Raw genomic sequence first — 23,874 nt, forward strand, 5'->3', positions numbered from 1 at the left:
ATGTCTCACAGCTTAGATTTCTCACTTATTTTAACTGCTGAGTTTATAGAAGTGATATTTTTGCTTTAGTCCAGTTCTTCACATTTTTAAGCTACTAAGTGAGTATTTATCAATTCTGTTCCTCATGTATTTTATTATCTGCAGACAGTAAAATACATACTCTCTTAAAATAAGAATGAGCTCTCAGAATCATTCTGCAAACTATGTGACACTAGTAGAAGGTAGTATTTTCATGACAAATATATCTAACGGACAAATAAAATGTATCTGTTATTTCTTGTTAAACAGGCAGATTACAACACATGTAAATGTAAGGTGCTTTTACTGTTTTACTATGGAGGTACTTACTGATGGTGAAATATCATCGTCGTATTTTTTTAATTGATTCATGAATTCTAGATGTTTCTTTTCCTCCTCCAGCTGAGCCACAGACTGCTCACTTTTCTGTAGTTTCTGCTGTGTATTGGCGAGTTCATCCCGCAGCCACTGATTCTCCTGGCATAGCCGGCGAACCTGAGCCCGCAATTTCTGCTTCTCTGATTCCACTGCATTTAAGTGATTTGACAAGGCCATCATTACCTGAAAAGCAGAATGTGTCACATGACATACCTCCCCTAGAACGCAGTCCTGTTCATAACATACAAGGCTTTCATTATTTAAACCTATGTCAGCTGTGAAATCTGGTAAACATTCCCATTCCTCTTCTTTTTAGATATAGTTCTCATTTTCCTCTAAACCTTTTTACCATTTATAATGATTTGGGTTGGAAGGGACCCCTAAGATCATCTCTTTCCAGCCCCCTGCCATGGGCAGGGGCACCTTTCCACTAGACCAGGTTGCTCAAAGCCCCATCCAACCTGGCCTTGTGAACACTGCCAGGGACAGGGCACATGTTCCACTACCTCCCACCCTCACAGGGAAGAATTTCTTCCTAAATCCAATCTAAACCTACTTTCTTTCAGTTTGAAGCCATTCTGCCTTGTCCTTTTACTACATGACCTTTGAAAGTCCCTCTTCAGCTCTCTTGTAACCCCTTCTAGCTCTGGAAGGGGCTCTAAGATTTCCCTGCAGCCTTCTCTTCTCCACCTCTCTCAGCCTGTCTCCAGAGCAGAGGTGCTGCAGCCCCCTCACTGTCATCATGTGCCTCCTCTGGACTTGCTCCAACAGGTCCATGTCCTTCCCTTGCTGGGGTCCCAACCTAGGGGAGCTCTTTACTAAATAATTGTTTTCCATGACGCTATCAGAAGTTAAAATTGTTTCAGAATTCCCTGAACATTAAATATAATCTTAAAATACATGAAAAGTTAGAACTAGATTACTGAACTGGAAATCTTTGTTCCATTAACATAATATAGAGCAGTAATACTTTCAACTTGCAGAATCACAAAAATAACCTAAGAACTAACACAGAGTTCTAATTTAGCACCTTCCAGACAAAAAAGGGATTTGTACACATGCTTATAGCTCCAAAAGATGAACACCTCAGCATAATGGTAACACTTCAAAGGGATATTTATTCGACTGAGATCTGCATGTGCAACTTAACACACAGTTTATAGATGCACTTTATGCTACTAACCATAAGCTTGAGAGTGCAGACTTTCAAACACAGTCACATTAATGGCAAAAAATAGAACACCCATAAAAGCAGCTTACTTGGACTGGGTTTTTTTTTTTTTTTTTGCTGAGCAAAGTTAAATGAAAAAGGAGCTTATTAAGTGAAAGCCAAACACTACCAGCAGAAGATATTCTCCCTTCACTGTTTATGCAATCTCCCACTGACACATGTAGGACAGCTGGCAGCAGTCCCAAAATGCCCACCTTGCAAGAATGGACCACTGGTGAGAGTACAAATCTTTCAGATCTGTTAGACATCCCCAAATTACCAGTATTTCATCTTCTCAAGTTCATGTTTTTTTTTAAAAACAAAGTTATCTTTAAGTGGCTTTAAATTAAGTATTTCATGGGAAACAGATGGTATCCTTAGCTGAAATTTCAGGTGTCAAAATAGTCATTAGAATATTTAGAAACTAATTTTTCCTATAAAGGTAAGGAAAACTCCAGGTATAATTTCCTAATACCAGTCCAAAACTCCAGACTTCAGCACCTACCTATTTACATATTTTTAATTACTTGGTCAATTCAAACAGTGGCATTTATATAATGAGAAAGCTTATTTAGGAAAATTGTGATAATAGGGTCAACATATTCAAACACTGAAGAAGCTACAACGGCAAACTAAAATATTTTGTAGTCTTACTCACTAGAATTAACTAAAAGAAAAGTCTGATTACTTCTTCAGCAAACTTATTTTCATTTTCATGGAAATAACACATCACCAGACCTACATGCATAACACAAAAAAAAAATCTATTTCTGTATCTTAAATTTAAAAATTAAAAAAAAACCCCAAAACTACACTGTTACAACTCGAAGCATTCAGGAAGAGCAACCTTATCAGGTCTGAGAGCAGCAGTTTGAAGTGTAATTGGCTTCCTAACAAAGGCAGCAAATGCAGACTTTTTTGGCTCCTCACCACTACAGTTCACAAAGTACTATGGGAGGCAAACAAGGCAGGAACATCTGCAACTGAGGCTCCTGACAGAGTCAAGAATCAGAACTGGCTTCTCAGAGTCCTAATACTACATACAAGTTACTCATTCACTTGCACATCTTCTACAAACAACCATTAAAGGTAACTCAACTATTGCAATTTTACTCCGTGTATCTTCTAGCACTTTCCTCCTATACAAGGCATCAAAGTGTGTACAATGTATACACTAAGGTCTGACAGTTTGTCCAGGCCTTCTACATTCCCCTGTCTGATAACCCACATTTCATTCCCTCAGTCTCAATTCACCATGATCCAATGCACACAACTTCCAGATCACCACACAATAATAGCTCAATCCAGAAGAGAAGTCTGAGCAGCTACAGACCAACAGAAAGCCTTTTAATGTAGAACTAACTCATTGGCATTTTCAACTCATTTGCAAACACTCTGCCATTTTACAGTGATGACTGTCATATCACATCATTTTAGGTTTTTGACTTAGTACAAAATATCATAAAGCTGTACTGTAAATATAGTCCTGACAACCCAATAAACATACAACTTTTCACTTATCTTCTGCAGATGCTATCTTCATTGACTTAAGTCCACAGAAATTAGCTCAGAGTCCTCTCTTTAATGCATCAGTCAAAGTTGTTCAGATTCTGTACTCAGGTCTTAAAATTTAAAATGCTTTTAGTTTCAATTTTGGTTTAGTAAAATGTTAAATAAACATTAGAGATTCTTAAGCTCTAAAAGCATCATGTGCTACTATAAAAAAATCTGAGTCAAGGGAATATAAACATGCATTTAAGGCTACACCAAAGCTCAAAGGCTGGAGCAAATACATTTACTATATGTGTGCTTGTGCCATCTTTTAGAGTTAAAATGCCACGGCTCAGTTCTTGAGCTGCTCGAACATTACCTGCCTAATGCCTGATGTGGAAAAGTCTAAACAGAAAATGTTACTGTCTCACTGATGTCAAGTGGAGCCCAGTCATGAGTTTCAGTGCTGTAACACTAACCCCATAATTAGTTCTGTAACACAGCACGATGTACAGTAACTACCTCTATTAATTACAGCATCTTTTGTCCATTATATCCAAGAATAATGTAAATGTCCCAACATATTACTAATATCTGGGGAGAAATGTCTGAAATGCTTCATTTTTACCACAACTTTACCTGTGCTTCACTAAGGCCAAGTTCCAGCATTTCCAGTGACTTTCGAATCATGTTTGATTTTTCTTCAACCAGATTAGTTTCATCATCTTTCTTCAAACATTTCAGTGTTTCAAGTAAGCTCTGTAAAATTGAATTGTGTTCATTCTTCAGTGCCTCTAGTCCATTAATCACTTGCTTCGTTTTGGCAATGATTTCATCTTGAGTAAGTTTCTCCAACTTCTCTTCCTTTAAATACACCATTGTGGACATGTTTTCATACATTCTGAAATGGAAGAGTATGCTAGTTAATACAAAAGGAAAAATAAAATAAGTATACAAGTCTGTAAGTGAATAAAGTCTGAAATGTATACTCAGAATTCAGTTATATTTGTGAACAACTTTTACAATGTTTCATGTCCTGAGTTTGAACAGTTTCAAGTTTTCCAGTTTCTATTTCCAGATTTAATATTAACACTCATAGATTTAATATTAACACTCATAGATAAACCAAAAAACCAACACATAATGAAGCACAGACTATGACGTGGCATTAGAATTTGTAGCAACTGCTGAGGAACAGGGCTGCATCTCCAGGATTCTGATTTGTGAGAAAGCAAAGGAGGTGGTGTATAAAACACATACTACAATAAATATAGCTATTTGCAGATGTCACTGTAGTTCTCTAAAAAAAAAAAAAAACACAAAATGGAGCTTGAGGAATTTGAAGAAATATCACCCAGTCTTCTGAAAGAGTTCATCAGTCAGTCATGAGAAAAGTCATCTTTCTCCTGTAAAAAGGTAACACCAGCCTCATCCTGTCCCAAGGACTACAAAAGCTCTTGCCACTATGTATTTTGAACATCACAACTACCCCCTAGGACAACTTTAATTCATTATTTTAACTCTACACTTAACACATAGATATTCAATTGCCTACAGGTCTAGATGCAGCTGTTTAATGAAGATGCAACACCTGTCTCATGCCAGAAAAAACAGTTTGTATAGTACAACCCTTGCAGCAAGAATCATTCCACTGTGCTATTTTATCAGTATCTAATGCATTACACTAAAGATAGTATTTTTTGGATGTTTGTCAGCATGTCCACCAAATGCAAATGAAGACTCAAAAAAGTTTAGAAACTCACATACTCTAATTATCACACATGCTGTTACTGAACTGAGAAACAAGCTTATAAATGTAAAAATGTAGAGAGAAGACACACAAACCATTTGACCATTTTTAAATGTCACCAGAAAATGTTCTATAATGAAAATAAAGACTTGAGAAATTACTCCTCTATACCTCAGTTATTTAAATCTTTGAGTGAACCAGGAAGTATAAATTAGAATAAAATAGGAAAGATTTTTCAAAAGCAATAAATTATCCCATCTATGTGAAGACATCTGGGTAAGCATTGACAAACTAACATTTTAAATGAATTAAAACTGTATTAAAACTTTGTACTACAAAAACTAGTCTATTTTTAGGAGAAAGCAAAAAAAAAAAAAAATAGAACCACTTGAGTCTTGGATTAAAACTGCTGTAAGAAGGTGCATATATACACATCATGACAACAGCCAAAGGATGTGCTCTTATGCTTTTGTATTATATTAAAAATCAAAGGCTGTTCTTTCTGTTCATATGTACTCAAATTACCCTCTCTGTGATGATCTCCTGTAATACAATACCCAAAAGGCATAGTCATTTGTTACCAAACAAAAGCAGTAGATGACAATAGGGTTTTTTTGTAATAATCTATTGTCTGAAAACACAGAATTTGGGGAATCGTGAACTTGGTTTTACCCAGATTCAATACAGTAACTTCATATTCAAAAATATATCAATATGAAACATATAAATCTGTATAAAGCAACTAATCTAGCATGGCATAAGAAATTAACCCATGAAGACCTGATGAGGAGAATGATATTTATACATTTCCCATTTCTAACCTGAGATCTATGACCCAGAATGCTTAAAAAGACAGTTTTAAAGTACAGACTCTCTGAAGTTGTGTAGGAAAATGAACTGCAATTTAACATGGACCAAATTTGCAAATAAATGCTTCTAACACACAGTCATATAAGAAATTGTTATGGATTATATTAACTTCAGCACACAACTCAACCCTAAGTAGCCTTGGCACACTTTCACAGCCTCAGTTAACAATTTCCATCCTGAATGCACAGAACTGAACCTTTGATTATAAGGAAGTAAAACAAGCAGAGACATCTAATGAAGTGACTATTTGTGTATCTTATGTGAACATAGACAGCAGCAATTCCTTCTGCATGCCTCAATATTCTGTCATTTTACAGCAAAAATGAAAAGATGTTTGCATACATATATGTAATGCACACATAGATATTGTATTTTAAAAATTACACATTTTAAACACTTCAGTAGAAACAAAATTAATTCTAAGTTATGAATACAGATAAATTAACACCCATCAATTAACAGATAAATTAACAGGCCCATTGTACTGGCTGAATAAACTGAAGCTGCAACTAAGGATGGCTCAGCCAACACAGCAACTTTTGAAGAGAGGAAAAGCAGGTTTAAACACGATGGGGCAAAACCACACTTAACCCATCCCAGCAGCAGACCTGCTTTATGAATACATTCCTCCTGTCCCAGTCCAGTGTGCCAGATTTTTTAGCTGCCTCATTCCAACCCAAATGTAGCTAAAAGCTTCCACTGCCTCTGCACTACCAGTACAAGGGATCTACTGGAGCTGGAGCCAAGCCAAAAGCTGCATCAAGACACAGACTGACATGGAGGTCCTTGCAGCCTGCCAGAGGGATTCTCAAGTCTCCTCTAGTGAACACTGTTAGAATCCCAATCTCTCCCGCTGACAGGAAAGGAATAAATCTTTTGGGATAAGTTTTGAGGGGTGTCCGTTGGTGTTCAGTTTTATAGATTGTGGTTGGTATAATAATTTAGAAAACAGGAGGATAACAAACATATAATTTGTCCTGCTATCAAATCTGACTCTTTGTTGGAGTAAAATTCATGAATAAATATCTAATAGCCTTTAAGGGTAATAAGTGAAGGTATGGCCCTTTCATGATTTTTTAAAAATGTATTTTAAAAAAGATCATTGCCTGTTCACCATATTTGAATACATAATCATATAGCTGGGGATGGCTTTGTAAAGGGCAAGGACTTGGATTCAATGATCCCTGTGAGTCCCTTCCAACTCAGCATATTCCGTGACTCTGTAAATTAGATTTGAATATCCTGAGGCAGCAAATGCCACACAGGAAGCAAACAAATGAAGTTTCTATGCAGGATGTATACAGAGGAAAGGAGACAAAACCTAGCCAGCCTTTCTATTGTCACTTCTCAAAAAATGTTAACCCTTTCTTCCTACACATTTTCCCTACAGAAAAAAATGTAGGCAAAGGCTTCTCAAGCTCCTGTAAGCTTTGTCCTGCACTCCACTGCACCGCAGATTTTATCTGGGCAGGAATTCTAGATTCAAATACTAGTTTTTAGCTCAGTGTACAACTGAAAACAAAATAAAGATGTACAAAGGTTTATAAAACAGAATTTTGGATGAGGAAATAAATATGTAATGCAGCCAGAGTTACAGACTCACTAGCTGGCTTAAGAAATTTACCTATTAAGTATGTGTCTGTGTCAATCTTGAATATTATCCTCCTCCTTTGTTTGTGATAATATTGACTATGCTGAAGTCCAAAAGTCACTTAATGCTTTCCAGCTTCTAGAAAAATCAAGTCACTGCCTTAAAACACACAAAAAATAGTTAATTTTGACAGATCAACATAAGAAGCCCTGCAACACCTTCTACTAAAGAGGTTTCCACAACATTTTGTAACATAAGCTCAAAACAAAGAAATGGACTGAGAATAGCAAGAGTCTGAACCAAAGAAAGCAAAGCCACTGGGATAATCTCATCATATACAGACAACTTAAGTGGCTGTTATCTTTAATCAGTTTAAGTATTTTGTTATCCATAAAACTTTCAAACCAACTACACTAGTAATGCTGACATCACAGATTTCTGCCTAAATTCTTCCACAGACATGTGCATATTACAGCCAGCTACTAAGCTCTCCACCTCATATTTAAAGATCTCTTACAGAGCTTTTCCTACTCAGCTGCTTTTAAAGAAGAGTCGTTTTCCTGCAGATCACATCAAAATATTCTTGTGCCAAAACATGTCTGAATCCCTCTATGCATGAGAAAACTTATCAAGGAAGAATTTCATTCTAAAAACCCACAATTTATTTTTCCTTGAGTAAAGATTAGAATGGATCCTAAAAACAAATAAATAAAAACATTCTAATTTTTCTTCCTTGTTATGAATCCCTAAAGACTTCCCCTCTCTGTATTGATATTTTTATTATTTAATGGGTTTCAAGTACTAAAAGCTTGGAAGATAAATTTTTAATGTACTTCGCATCTGATGACAATTGTTGCAAAATACAATTTTAAATAAATAAATTATAAAACACCCAAGTCTAAACTGCTTTGCCAAGTGACATTCTCCCTAAACATTTTCTCTGAATGTACAGCTAACAGGCAACATAGCTGAAAATGAAACAATAATGTGCTTGCATATATAAAAGAGTAAATCATCTTCCCAACAGTAAAAGCTGCTGCAAGACTGGCTCAAGCCATACCTAGGGGCTCTGTCACCTACATGCACTGCAAATTCCACGAAGTTACAGTGAAAAGTTAAACTAATTTGATCTTTTTGTATCTCTAATAGGGACCTAACAGTTCACTGTTTCCTAACAATAATCAGTCTATTCAAGGCTTTTAACCCTAATTTCACTCTTAGTTCCTCCTAATTAAATAGCAAGGTTCAGCATCCTACATCTGCCATGTACTTGTTTCAATTTTGTATGAGCTGCAAATTACAAGTCATTAATTCCCTGCTCAGAGCAAGAACACATCTCATTACATCATGGAAGGCACCATCTTCAAATACTACGAGCTAATCTTCATAATGTGGAAAACTGCCTGCTCAAACAACCCTCAAAATATTACAGGCTGTTCCAAGCACAAAAAGAAACTGAGCAACAAAGGCAAGAGATGAAAAACAGTTTGGGAAGGACTGAGCAGTGTGTCAAACACTGTATTAGCCGCACCCCTCCTGCCGGCAGCTCAGCAACAGCAGAAATGACAAGGATGAATCACTCACAGATGCCTTTCATACGCTGAGAAAGGTATTTGTAAAGCACTCAGATAACAAACACTCAATTTGGACTATATTGCTGTTATGGTTTTCAGTCAGAATCTCCAAGTCTGAAAGAACAATGATTACCTGTTGTTTTATTCAAATTTAAGATGTTAAATTTCTCTTTACCTGTGAGACTGTTTCTGCTGTCACAAGTCATATCCTCATAAGGAATATTTATTATCTTTCCCTTTTTGTCTGATTTCCCTTCCTTTTACTTAAAATTATCCCTTACAGTGAGGAATTTTGTTCCAACATGATCTCTAAACTCCCAGAAGAAAGTAGCTTTTCCCTCTTGACATATTCAGGACTGCAGCTTTCCTGCCAGCGCTAGTCATCACTCTTCCCATCATCTATATTTGAATCTGCATAAAATAGAAAATCTGGAACTGCACCTGCAAACAGTGTCCTGGTGGAGGTCAGACTTAAGGCACACTGGCTGACCCAGTTCTATAAACAGAACACTGCTGCACTTCTGCACTGCCTCGGGTTTCCAAATGCGTGAGCTCAGAAAGCACCTTCAGCATTTAACACACAGGTACACGAGCTACCTTAAAAAATAACTCGGTGAGGACAATTAGCAGCACATTCTGGAGGCTGTAAATCACTGACCACATGCAGGTAAGAGCATGGGGTTGCACACAACCTAGCAACCAGTATTAAGCTACAGAGAAACTCCCCCTCCCCAAGTGGAGTCATTTTTTCTACCAATTACCAGATAGTATGCATATGAAATTTAAAAAAAAAAGTCTTAATGTGCTCCTGCCAGCCTTCAATTCAGAGCTAGGCCTGAATGTAGAAATCTGCCCTACTGCTAGGTTTAAAGTGAAGGTATGCTAGGTAAATAGTGTAAAAAGGACGTTTGTAGTCCTTTAATGTCAAGGGCACATATCTCAAGAAAAGCTCAGAATCACATCTGGAATTTGACCTACAGCCCTAACATCACAAAATGTCTGTGTTGGTAAGTAAACTGGACAAACACTCAACCTTTATAAAGTTTTGACAGTTCTAAAGGCAAACCCAGAGGTTTTTGAAGAAATGCATGGGACATTAACAATAAGTAAAGGACAGATTGACTAAAAGGAGTAAAACAACAACAAAAAAAAAAAGCCTTGAATACTGGCAGAAATTTCCACATCTCCAACAAGGCTGCTGTTTTTCCCTTATGACTGCCAGGAGCAGCCTACTCTCCACATGGCAGCAGTGGGAATAGGCTGTGTGGCCTCATGTTCTACCCCTGCATCACAGCAGCATAAAAACACTGTCAGCCTCTAGGAAACCCCAATGGCTACCAATAAGCCCATGCACTGCATTAAACTATGTTTAAGTGAAGAGGATTATGTACTTGTTTAGCTGAAGAATACAGCCACTGTACATCTACCTTTATAAATCTTCAAATGCTTTAATGTTAGGGCCTGCTATTAAAAGAATTAAAAATCATACCTTTCAGGGGAAATCTTCAGATTCTTTGGAAAATGAAAAAATTATTATGGAGAAACGCAGACTAACAAACCATATTTGCAAAAAAAAAAAAAAGATATGATAGCAAAAATAGCTCCTAAGCAAGGGTGATGCTGACAATTCTCTTTGAGAAAGCACAAGCTAAGATGATTTGCACTGCTGAGAAAGTACAAGCTAGGAAGATTTGCTCTGCTGCAGAGTCCTTTGATTTAGATTTCTGAAGCATGCTACTTCAACACTAATGAATACTTTCTTAGAAATCATACCTGGATTCTTAAAGATAACAAATTTAACGCTATTTTGAAAAAATACTTTTGCATATTTCAAAGACAACTGGCAAAAATGCCTTGAGAGTTATTTCAACCCTCAGCCTTCTTTCTTCTGTAGCAAGCAAACTCTTTTCATGAAATTTATTACTTCCTGCTGAAATAGTTAATTGAGTTAAAAATCTGTATACAGTATAAAAGTATTCAGTAACACAAAAGCTTTCTTTAACTACATGGATTATTCTTCCTCTTAAAGAAAAGATTATGGTGTCAATCCCTTGACCGTACTGCACTGAATAAACACTGGCTACTAGCTAGCATTTCAATTATCATGATACAGCAAATCTGTATCCTTTTAATTGCAGACAATCCAGATGACCTGTCCATCTAATTCCAAAATCTCTTTTAGACTCAAACATATCTGGAATTCCATAATGCTGCAGGCCAAATCCCATCTTGCTTTTCCTGTTCACATACTGCAGCAGACTGAGACCCTCAGATGACGTGACTGCCCCTTACACATTATTATACCTATTCCAATTATTTGTGTGAAAGGAATCAAGGGAAAGTATCCTCTTTTTTGCATATCTCATCAACTGCATTTTACCTTTCCAAAGGCCTAAAAGTATAGTGATTGAAACACAGACTAGCAACATATCCTAAAATCACTGTAGATTCTCTGAGAAGTGTTAGATACTACAACTGGTCTGGATGTATTACAAGCATGTAAGAGAAAATTTCATTCTCTGTATACATTCCCAAGCCCTTCCAATATCTCAGATTTCAAATTAAACTGGATGGATATTAAGACCCTTCTATGCATTTGTTATCACATCAAAGTTTACTCTTTGTCAAAGCTGAAACAAGTGCAAAAGAAATCTGACAGGTGTGTGTGCCTAAGGCAGTTCACAGACCCAGTCAGGAGTCCAGAGGAACTACACTAAAACCCAAACTTTCAAGAAGGTACAGCTTATAAACCCTTTGTTAATCGAGGCTGCTATCATCTGTTACATGCTGGTGGTACATAACTTCCTTACTCAAAATCTGAAACAGCCCTGTGGCAAGATCCAAACCCCATTCTTTTCCAGAATAATAAAATTGAACACAACCTTCTTCTGCCATTTGGTACTGTTGGGCAAAATCTAATGCCGTTTTTTCTTAATTTTAGTTATGTTCATGGAATCTCTGAAGGCAGGCAGACTGCAAATCTCCAGGCCTCCTACCCCTTGGAGCAAGGGAGTTGTCTCCCTTCTGTACCACTGTTGTGTCAACAGAAGCAGCGTCTGCAAAGCAAGCACTTCCTTAGCTTCTGTGAGCACTAATAAACACTTTCAGCCACCAATGCATCTTGAAGAAGGAGAGCTTTCTGCCTTCCCTAAAACACTGACACAACATACCAGTTTAGGCCACAGGAGATTTGCCTTCTGCATAGGACAGCAAAGCCCACCTTGCTGGTTCACTTTAACAAAAGAGATCATGACTGTATTAAGAGCAGTTACATAAAGACAGAATAAACTTACTTAAATTTATCAGAAGGCAGAGATGTAACCACTTAAAAAGTAGTTATAATTACCTTTAATTATTAAGAAGTCTTGTCACAAGAATCAAAGATACATCAGGAAAAATCTAGGCTAATTGTTCAAAAATTGTATTGTTAGTTTAGCATTTTGTAGCTACAAAGAAATGCTTCATAAAATATCAACTTTAAGTAGATTGAAAGGAAACTTTGACTGTATTTTAAAATAAACACTGTCAAGAAAGTCTGAGTAACAGATCCATCATCACTATCAAATTACAAAGTTTTTTTCCTCAATATTCCAAGAATCTGCATTGATTTCTGTGTGAAAATAGCACTTAGCTCTTCATGGACTGGCCACCTTGTGCAAACAGGTCTTCAATGAATTTTGATAAGTGTCTTGATATGGCTGGTTCTTGCTGGTGTGAGAGACTTTGATACTGGAATAGGGTTAGAGCACATAGGATAAGAGAGGAAATACAGTAAAAATCTATCTGTCTTACAATTTGAAGCTGCCTATAGTGTAGACAAAACATTTTTTCAGCTTGACTCTAGTTCTTTCATTTTGCATTGTTATTTTTGGACTTTATTGACTAATCAAAGTAAGCATCCATTTATGTTATCTATTTATCTAATCTCTAAACAGCACTTAAGTAGAAGCACAGGAATGTTCCCATCAAATCAGTCTTCCAGAATACATTAGAAACGCCATCAGCTTCCACTTACTAACATCAATTCTATTATCTTAACCAAATCTACCTTTTATAGCATACCCATAAAGCTCTAGAAAATGCATCCAGGAAGGGCAGAGAAGGCCACAACTTGCCTCATTTCACTGGATCTATGTGGGAAGCTCTGCTGACAATTTGCTGTGAGTACTGACTACAATGATCTTACATGCTTGATGACATTGAAGAAAAGGGTTATTTGGACTGAAACAAGAAAAAAAGCAATTTCTTCTGCAGACAAAAAAGGAACATCCACTACATTGTTTCAGCACACAGCAGCCTTTAGGTTTAACAAATCCTTACATTGGGTTTTGAAGCTATTTAATAGTTTGCATTAAGATGCACAAACTGTGCAGTGTCCTTCTTCAAGCTTTAAGGAAAAGTCTTCCTCCTACTTATCCTTCAAATAATTAAAAAAAATGCAAAACCACTAACCCAATTCTTGCAAAAAGACCACAGAAAAAGTTTCACAATTAAACTGTTCAGGCATAATCCTTAATATTGAGAAAGAATTAATGCTAAGCCATTCAATATTACATCAAAATCAGTACTTTCAATGCCACCTACCAGTTATGAGAATTTTTTTTTTTGTATCTAACACATTTAAGTTCATAGAAAGCACAGCAAAGGATACAACCATCTACAGAAAAACAACCACATATCACTCACTGTTTCTTACCTACGACTGCAGAGAGATGACTTAGCTGTAAGGTTGGAAATCATTTCCTTGTTAAGTACTCCATAACCTGGAGGTTTTATTCTGATGTTCTGAACTCTCTTGGGCCAGGAGGTGCTGAGCAATAGAGCAGGCCCTAACCCAACACTTCACAAAGGCACCTTAACATTCTGTGCACTCACACCTGAGGACCAAACCATAGCTCCAACCCCTTCTCTAGTGATCTTTCACCTTCCTGATTTACCTTAGCTAGTGCTGGGCACAGAGTGTCCCTGAAATCCTCACTGTGGCTACACCACTCCCGTGACAGTTCCCCCCACCCTACTGCAGCACACCGCTCTTCTGGTGGACTGACACAGAACAAGAGCACATACTAACTGAAACAAACACAGAAGCTCAGAGTTTCATTTGAATATTATTTTTTAAACCATCTCACTTGGATAATCTGTTTTGAAAGCATCCCCCTCCCGAGGATGGCAGAACAGTGGCCTCCTAAAACAACCATGCCATTAAAAGCACCGTATCATGCGCTTGCAAGCATTGCTCCATGTGCAGCCAGACTACAGGCTGCAAAACAAAAAAGGAAAAGAAAAAACAGAACCCAGCAAGCATATTTTCAAGCTATTTGTTATCCTAACAAATGGGTGTGGATCAAGATTCAATGGCCACACAAAGTACAAGCAGTCACTGTAATTCAAACCCCACCAACTGCTGCCTTCAAAAATGGGCTGTGCATCTTTGCTCTCCACCTGCATTCAGCACAAATTCCAAACCCAAGATATTTTTCCTTAGTTAAACAATGTATTCCAATAGCAGTATTTTAAGTGTGGGCTAAAATCAACATCCAGAGTATGATTTTTTCTTAAAACTCCTCGGAGAGAAATAGATACTGGGTGAATAAAAAGTATTTGAAAGAAAAGTAATTGATTCATTAATCAGCCTTTATCTGTTTTCTGAACAATGGAAAGGAGATGTATTTAAGTAACAGCAAATTACTGAGACAAAGTCACGCTGTGGTGCCTCTTGTCTTTTTCAAAAGGTATAGAATGGGTAACATATTCTTTAAAATTCGGACATCTGGCTATGACACCTATAAATACCATAAGAAAACATTACATATCATCTCTGTACAATTTCTTAAGCCCTTGGGAGTGCCTCCAGAATGCTCCCAGACCAGAATCTTATTAAGCAGTTTTGTTACATCCTCTCTGTTAAACACAATTCTGCCTTACCACAGCCATAGTCCTCAGGTTCACACATCTGATCTTCCCAATACACATCATTACTCAAAATTAACATGCCTTTCTGGGGATTCATTCCCTTATACCTCTAATAAGACCTCTAAGTCACTATCATGTAAGCTAACACACTGCCAGTCATCATCATGACTTCTGCACCCCTCCGTGTTTCAATACAGTAATACTCATTATACTGAATGCTACTATACTGAATTGGGCCACTACATCCAGGAAAATGGTGAATATAAACAACAGCACATTCTTTTATTTTCCACACACCTTCTATGTCCAGAGGAATTGAGAGACAGAAACAGCCACTGAATCATCTGGTCTGGCTTCCTGCAAACACCAGAGCATGAGCACACTTTCACTCAGCAAGGCTATGGCTAGACATCATAACCTGGTGATGCTCCTCACCCAGCCACACATTTCATTCGCATCCCTGTCCATAATAAATCAGAACAAAGGTATGTGCCTTTTACTGGATTATTTTACTGTCAGAAGTGAGGGGACAGAAAAGAAGTTTCTTTTCAATTCAGGCCATAAACACAACCAAAATACACTTATTTCCCCAGGCTGCCATACAGCAAGCTGTGTTGATGGAATGAGGACAAGGGTAAAAGGAGCTGGACAGTGGAACTACATAAACCAGTACTGAGATTGAAGAACATTTCATCTACATCCTTAGAGTCCTATTCTGTCAACAGAAACATTATAGGAGGTTGTAGTCCCCCTCCTAGCTCAAAACTATAACCTCCCCTATGTCCTCACATATTACCAGCCCACTAGATGGATTAATCTGACTACTCGGCCACTGTGAGGGAGAGATGAAACCACTTCTTTCATCAACCCTCCTCCCTTTAAACACACACTAAATGTGACTGGGAGCTGGGGGAGAGCAGGGTGGAACATCCAGTTTAAGCACATGAACAAATGAAACATTGAAGGTGGGGATATACTAAAATCCACTCAAGGCAAAGAGAGGAAGGACCATAGAGTAACAGCAGCCAACAACAGAAATGGAAGCTGCTCAAGCCAAAAGAGAAAGACAAACTCTGGCTTTCCCACACTATTCAGGCTGACATTGTTTGATAAAGGAACATCCATAAAAGCACTTAATCTTAAAACAATATTCTGTTTAGAAAAACAAAAAGAAAGCAGCAGAACCACACCAACACACACTCTGCTCCTCCCTGCCAGTCCCTAATCTGTATGACATGGTTTGCAAATCATTCAGCTACTGTCAACTGGAAGGAGCAAACTCAAGATACAGTGCAGGAATGCAGTTACTGCAATCCTTTACAAAGCTTAAAACCACCACCCTCTGCACTGAGGAATGGCTCACAAGTTCGAACCATAGCACACTGCCAGTAATCTTAATTTTTTGTTAACATTAACTACTACATACAAACACAGATAAGAATGAAGATGATAATTTATCTGGTAATCCTGAAAAATATATGTATTGTCCTTTAAAAAGACTAACTTGTAGATATAACTTTTTAAGTAGCATCAGAAAGTTGGTTTATGGCAGACATTTCTTGAACTTCTGAACATTAGTAAGTGCAGTGTTAACTTTTCAAATGGTTTGCTGGGGTATATCCCATAGTAAATGCAATATAATTAGCCACCACCCCAACCCTACAGATATGTAAGGAAGCCAATACTACCCACTAGATTGGCAACATCCTTTGTTCTAATCACTCTAAAATTTAATAAAATCAGCTAGGTTTCTGACATAATCCCAGAAAGAAAATCTAAACACGATGAATTTGGTTTATGGTGGGTATTTACAAAGTAATTAAAATATGAAACTGCTCACTTTTAAGTGTACCCACAAAAGATATTCTATTGCTTTCACTTCTAAGGAAGACTTGATACTGAGAAACCACGTACAAAATATACCCATTTAAGCAGACAACAGAGGGAAAGCATATTGGAAATACAAGATGGCATGATCCCATGTTTCCTCATTTTCAGCAAGAAACACTACCAATAATAAGTATTTGACAAACTAAATTCATTTTAACTCTACATACATGCCGAATGCCAAAATACAGCTTCCAGAGTAAAGATTGTTTCTTATTGCAGTTAAATAGCAGCATCCCTGGGAGATAAGCTGGATTCAAAGAAACAAACAGTGATTAAATCAACACACAGATACTATTACTTGCATCTGTTTTCATAGCTGAATCTGAAGAAACTGTCAACTATCAGAGACTGTCTTTATACATTTAGAGAAATTAGCATCTCTAATGTTAACTGTGCTTTAGTGTTCATCCTTTGTTCACACTCCCAAATGTATTATGGGTACTAGAAGCATACATACAACCTTCAGTCCTCATGCTTGCCCTTTAGTATGGCCTCTTATTATAAAGTATGTTAACTGTCTAGCACAAAAAAGCCCCATGTGTAGTGTCATTTCATGCCTCATGACTACAAAACATCTCATATAGAACCCTCTGGAAGTAATTCCTGTATCACTGAAAGCATCTGCAATTCTGGCTCTAATCCTCGTAATGAAGTGCCCAATTTAAATCCCGGAAGATGACGACAACAAATATCTCAGCAAATCCAAGTCAGAAAAAGGGCACCTTTCTCTGGTCAGGCATTTATTTAGTAACTGTTCAAAGGAACCACACTTTCTTCTACATCCTCCTTTCAGAAAGGAAAATGTTTCACTAAATAAAACACTGGGAAGACTTTATTACCTCAAAAACACCTGAAACTGGCCCTGACTCAGGATAACTACTAGAACCAATTCTATTTTGAAGTCAAATAGGATTTCTTTTTAGAGTGAACAAGGTGTCTCTGACTGGTACTTGGGTACAACAAATATATCTTAGGCATTATGTTCATCATGCTTTTGCTTAAAGGAAAATCAGAGTTAACACTGAAAAGAAATGTTTTCCTCAACTTTGGTCAAGGTAAATACTGTGTTCTTGTAAAACAATTAGAAATACTTTGGAAATATGAAATATTATGAAGGCTGAATTAAGAGAAAGCTTGTGGCTACCCACTTTATTGTGATGATGATGGAATTGGTGCATTTTTACAACAGTTGTGTCATACTGAACAGCACCCTGGAGGCACACTGACTACTAAGAATGTTAATTTAACTAGACCTACCATGCTTGTCCCCATCACGATCTGTGACTCTGCTCTTCAACACTGAATACAAAAATACACTTTGCTTATTTATGAATTTACCCAAATTTCTGTATTTTTTACTCCTCTTATAGAAACTTTATTTTACAAGTATTTGTACACTGAATTGAGTTTTAAAATAATCATGAGCTATGCAGCTGGAGAGATGCTATTAATCCCAGAGTAAATTCAACTGCATGTCTGCCAGAGAAGTCAAACAGAAGAAGAGATGAAAGAGTGGCTGCACAAGCCCACATTTCAAGAGAAACAGAAGATGCATTAAATGGACTCAGAACTGAATATAAGGCTACAGTATTTCCCCAAAGTCCCAATTAAATAAGAGACATATGCAGGTATGTATGCATACACAAAAAGACAGAGAGAGAGAGATGTGTGTACTGTATGAGCAGCACATGAGTGAGAGGTTTCTGACATTAGCATGGCAAGTTCTCCATAAACATAGGAAGCAGCAATTATCCTTATATGCCTTAAACATCTGTACAGTGTATTTTGTTCTATGTCAAAAACATTCAGATTGTGTTTGGGACTCCTGCATATTTAATTACAAATTATGTATGTGAGTCCTCTGTTGTATATTAGAGACCTTTTAAAAGAATCCATTTCCATTAATAAGGCATTACTAACCATATCATAGGAATTTGACAAACCATGAGGCTACTTCACAGGACCTTTGGGGGGTAACTTTATTCCCTGTTTTAGCTATATATGGTAGCAAGTAAAGGGAATCTGTGCTGTAATTGCTGTTAGAATTTCTGATGACTGGAATTCTCCAGCTCCATCATCATCCTTCAGAAACATGAAGGTTGCCAAACTTGAACTGCAACATGATGCAGAAGCAATACTGCATTGATGAGCGAGTTTCAGGAACAGACAATTTAAATTCCCTGCATTTACCCACATGCTTCTCCATTATGTGAAATGTCTACCTAAATGCAACAGTCAGAGTTCTCCATAGCTGTTCTAATTTCATGGAAAAGGTCTTCCTAAACCATGTGGTCACAAAAATAATTGTGCAAGTGACTTACAAGGTCTTCTGCTCAGCCTCACCAGATGGATCAGCTTTCTCTCTGCTGCCAGTAAATGCTGAATGTGTAACTTCCAATTGTATCTGTAATCCTAGGGTTATACATCCTCTATCATGTTTCGCTGAAGCTTTGGAATTTATATTCAATTAAGATAAAGCTATCTTCCAAAAGAGTTTTGAATCAACTGTGCACTCTAAAAGGTGCTGCTTTCAGTTTTGTAGGACTTTTTTTTTATCAAAATACTAAGCTGTCTAAAATCTCAACAGCTCCTCTTTAACTTCCAATGGACACCTTTTGTGCCTAAGTTTCCTATTTAAGTGATGAGCAAATGCAAAAGTGGAAGTGAAAGAGACAATTACTTTGCAGAGCAATTTTCGTTAAACCTTCTGTCAAGCACAACACAGCTAAAAATGAATTTTAACTGTTTTAGTTTCCTGTAGTTTTATGTCTAAACATGAAAGCATGTTAGATGAATGACACTGGCTCACAATTTTGCTGTTAAAAGCAAGCTATAAAAACAGACTTTTGCTTTTTCCTAGCCAGTTTTGTTTTCTGAGTCTGTATTCTGACTTCATGACCATTATCTTGAGTACTGATACTACTTTTACATCATATCCATTAATAGAAATCACTTAATAGAAAAAAAAAAAAAAAGGATTAAGAGCTCCATCATTGATTAGCCACCTTCAAAAGCCACACAGGAGAATTACACTAGGTGATGCCACCTTGGTCATTAAAATGTGCTTCAATATGCCTAGAACACAGAATTCAATAAAGTGTCAAGAAGTTTCCTTATTCTGATTACATACAACTGCTATGCAGATCTACAAATCTGGCATCTCGTTACTTAGAAATATCAGAAAGACGAAAGCAAAATGGGTAAGGTTTTAAAGTGTCCTTCTAATCAATCTCTGCTCTAAAGATACAGTTACTTATCAATTAAATAAATTCTATATTTTTGCTAAGACTAACGTGTTTCTAACCAATGCTTGCCTTATTTTGGAGGTGCAGAAATCCAGGCAAGACCTAAGTCTATATGAATCGCCTCCGACTACGGCACGGCAGGTGACCTACAATGTATAAATCCGGTAACTATGTACAAAGCCCAAAGAAGACCTGTCCTAGCCTCGCCTTCCACCAGTTCCGACCTGGCAGCGGCACAGCCCCAAAGCCGGGGGCAGCGCAGACAAAGCGCCGCACGCCCCGAGCCGCAGGCCGAAGCCTCCCCAGCCCTCTCTGCCCGCTCCCTCCCAGGGCGGCGCCCGCCGCAGCACCGAGGGGAGCCGGGAGAGGAAACGGGGACAAAGCCGAGCCGATCTCCATCCCGAGGCACGTACCCCTACCCGCAGCCGGGCGCTGAGCAGAACTGACAAAACGCCCAAAAACAGCCTCCCCAAAAAGCCACCCCGCCCTGGGCGCGGAAAGGACGGGGCCGGCTGTCAGCGGCGGCGCTGCGGGGGGACCGGGCGGCCCGCGCAGCCTTTTGTTGTTTGCGCAGCGGCGGATGAAAAGGAGAGGAACTGAACACCCCACACACCCGCACCCAAACACACACACCCCGGGTCCCGGCCCGCCGGGCCCCGCCGGCTCCCCCCGCTCACCGCTCGGTGCTGCAGCTCGGGCGATGTGCGCAGCGCTCGCTGGGGCGGCGGGGGCCGCGCAGCCCGGGGCGGGGAGGCGGCCGGAGGAGGATGTCAGCGATGGGCGGGCGAAAGGGAGGAAGGAAAAGGGTTTTTTTGGGGGGAGAGAGGACCGGAGAGAGGGAGGGAAGGCGAGAAAGAAGCGAGTCAGCACCACGGCGCACCCAGTGCTCCCCGCAAGGCGCTGGCAGGGCCGCGGTGGTCGGCGCCGGCGGAGCGGGCGCTGACAGCTGCCGGCAGCCGCCACCACCGCCCCGGCTGCTGCTGCTGCGGCTGCGGCCGCCGCCCCTGTCCCGCCCCGCGCTCCCCTCCCTCCTCCCCTCCCGCCCCGCCTGACATGGCGGCGCCCCCCCTTCTCCCACAAGCGCCCGCGCGCCCTTCTCTCCCAGCGCCCCCCCTCATGGCGCCGTCCCTCCCCGGGAGCGGGGAAGCGCCGCGCTGGATGCTCTGGAGGAGCTCAGGGCTTCAGGTGCATCCCCGAGGCTGCCAGTGCGGGCCACGCTAAACCTTGCTAAGATTTGCCTCGTCCGCCTCAAGTGGATGTCAGTGGAGAGCGGATCCCGGCGTTTCCTCAGGGCGCCTCGGTGACACTGGGGCGGTTTCGCTCCACTGCTGATGCTCTTGGCGCTGGTTTGACCCACTGTGGAAAGATGTTCAGGGTTATGGTGACTGCAGGACTCGTGAAACTGATGCCCCCATCTCAGTTGGATGCCACTGGGAAAATCTTCCTCTCCCTTTGAAAAGGACATTAGGGTGCTGGAGAGTGTCCAGCAAAGGGCAGCAAGGCTCGTGAAAGGTCTAGAAAATGTGTCTTATGAGGAATGGCTGAGGGACCTGAGTTGGTTTAGTTTCAAGAAGAGGAGGCTCAGGAGGAACCTCATCACTCTCTGGAGTAGGTTGCCCAGGGAGGTGGTGGAGCCACCAGCCCAGAGGAGTTAAGAGGCACCGGGATGTGGCACTGGGCAATGTGGTTTAGTGGTCATGGGGGCACAGGGGCAGTGCTGGGTGGATGGTTGGACTGGATAATCTTGAGGGTCTCTTCCAACCATGACTTCATGAAATGCGCTTGAAAATCTCTGCAGTGTGCAGTGGCTCATGGAGCAATCCACAGAGAAATAAGCTGAAGGACAAGTTCTGTGTTGAAGGTTGCCCACCACATAGAGCTCAGTGAGTGTTGCCAATATATTTCAACGCTCTTGTCTTTGTTCTGCGTGGAAGTGAAAGATCCCTGCTCTTACACAGGTTTATACATGAAAAGTAAGACTTCTGTGAGAACTCAGTGACACTTGTCACAAGAACTATTACTTTGCAGCTTCCAATTTCATTCCCACTCTTGCTAGAGAGGAAGGAACAGCCACAGTATTTTCTTTGTGTTATTTTCCATTAGGTAGAAGTTAAGCCCAGAAATGAAAGATGGAAGGAACTGAGGTATAAGATAGAAAAAAAATTAAAAGAACAATTTAAAAAAAACCAAACAAGCAACACAACAAAACCAAAAACCCAAAGAAACCAAACACCCAAAACATTAAATATTGCAAAGCTGTAAAATGTACACTGTAAATCATTGGGGATTAGTGACAACCTAACTTTATGAAAGAGTTGTATTGTGATGCATTATCACCTGAGCTCCACATAGAATAGAATAGCATTGTTCAGTGGGAGGGGACCTGCAATGACCATTTAGCCCCTGCACTACATACAGGGTATGAATCATAACCTAATAGAAGAACATAGAGGTATAGTGGTAAATCAATATATGCAGCCTCACATAGGTGGTAATGTTTAAAATATTCAAGGAAAGCAGAGCCTATATATGTTTGCCCTCATGTACAATGCTGAGCAAGTCTACAGAATAGCAGATGTGAGAACAAGAGTCGGGTGAGAAAGCAAGGCTCCTAAGAATAAGCAGAAAGTCGGAAGAGGAATCAAAGCTCATGTTGTCAAAGAGGCAGAAGAACAGGAAGAGTCACAGAAGCCCATAAGAAACAAAGCAAAGTTAGGGGAACATGGATAGTCTTCAGACTGTAAATACAGAGAATCATTGCTGGATTGGAAAAGCTGAGGGAAATAAAGTATACTTACTGAATTCCACTCTCCGATTGATATCTTACACAGATCAAGCTGTCCAGCAAAACCCAGTTTTGATACAAGTATTTCCAAGCAGCACTTTCTTGCATTCTTCATCTCCATTTAAAACTTTTCTCTGTCATTTTTATATTAATGGTTTAATTAACCACATTCTAGTTTTAACAGGCAATACAATCTAATTATAACAATGTGAAATATCTCTTTGCACAGTAATATGAAAGGAGAAAAAAGATTGAAGGGCATTCCTTTACAGAAACTACATTTTAAAGAGTTATGCCAATTGGTTCACAGGTTCAGATTATTCTCATGAATATGCAAGAGATTTAATTAAAAATAGAACATGCCCTAATTACATAATTATGCAAGAGAACTGATTCAAAGGAACCACTCCTGCCTTTTGAATAAACAATATTCATTGCTTTCTTCCTATCACACATTTGCTTTAAAAGATTTCCTGCAATTAGCTGCTTACCCCAGGGATGTGAACATCTCTGAACGAAGCAACTACTCCAGCTATGACCCTGATTCATAATATGCTGGCTAATCAAGTATATGCATCCTGGCAATTTCCCACATAAACAGCACACACTATAAGCTCCCTCCTGCAGGAAGGTTGATTAGCTCAATGGAGCTATAGTGCAGTGTTACTCCTCTCTGTTTATGGCACACAGCAGAAGTTAGACACAGGAGAGACTTGGTGAAGATGATTTTTCCTCAAGCTACTGCCTGACCTGAAATATCCGAAGAGTTCCTCTTCATTTCGATCTTGTTTTTCCTGTCTCATCTACATGAGAATTATCCAGGTTCATCTAGCAGTAAAAACTATTCACTGCCCACATTTCCATTTTCTCTTAAGGAACTAGTTATGCTGCAAGCCCTGATTTTTTTATTAAATTATCGAGACATGCTGTCTCTAGTATATTACAAAATCACAGAGTCAATTAGGTTGGAAAAGACCTCTGAGATTATCAAGTCCAACCTATGACCTAACACCACCATGTCAACTAGACCATGGCACTAAGTGCCAGTCTTTGCTTAAACACCTCCAAGGGTGGTGACTCCTATGATCCTTTGCCTATCACCAGCAAAGTCACCATGGTTTTCTGCAGACTCCTGAGTGCATACCAAAACAAAACCCCA

General features: G+C 39.2%; 1 protein-coding gene across 8 annotated transcripts in view; it reads right to left on the minus strand.

Annotated features, from left to right (window-relative positions):
- KLC1 (kinesin light chain 1) overlaps positions 1–20,937 on the minus strand; it is a 46,376-nt gene extending 25,439 nt beyond the window's left edge. For 5 of the 8 annotated variants that reach the window (XM_053944668.1, XM_053944672.1, XM_053944670.1 and 2 more), the window contains exons 1-2: positions 3,737–3,998; positions 349–579 (exon numbers count right to left, since the gene is read on the minus strand). In XM_053944668.1, the coding sequence (XP_053800643.1) occupies positions 349–579; positions 3,737–3,997 (492 nt within the window). In that variant the 5' untranslated portion in view covers position 3,998. Of the gene's footprint in view, positions 1–348; positions 580–3,736; positions 3,999–7,341; positions 7,362–19,999; positions 20,077–20,607 lie in introns of those variants that run through there. The other 3 variants (XM_053944675.1, XM_053944674.1, XM_053944676.1) reach the window with 3 other exon arrangements.
- Between the last annotated feature and the right edge of the window lie 2,937 nt (positions 20,938–23,874).

This window comes from Vidua chalybeata, chromosome 6, assembly GCF_026979565.1.
Source record: "Vidua chalybeata isolate OUT-0048 chromosome 6, bVidCha1 merged haplotype, whole genome shotgun sequence".
Classification (NCBI taxonomy): Eukaryota; Metazoa; Chordata; class Aves; order Passeriformes; family Viduidae; genus Vidua; species Vidua chalybeata.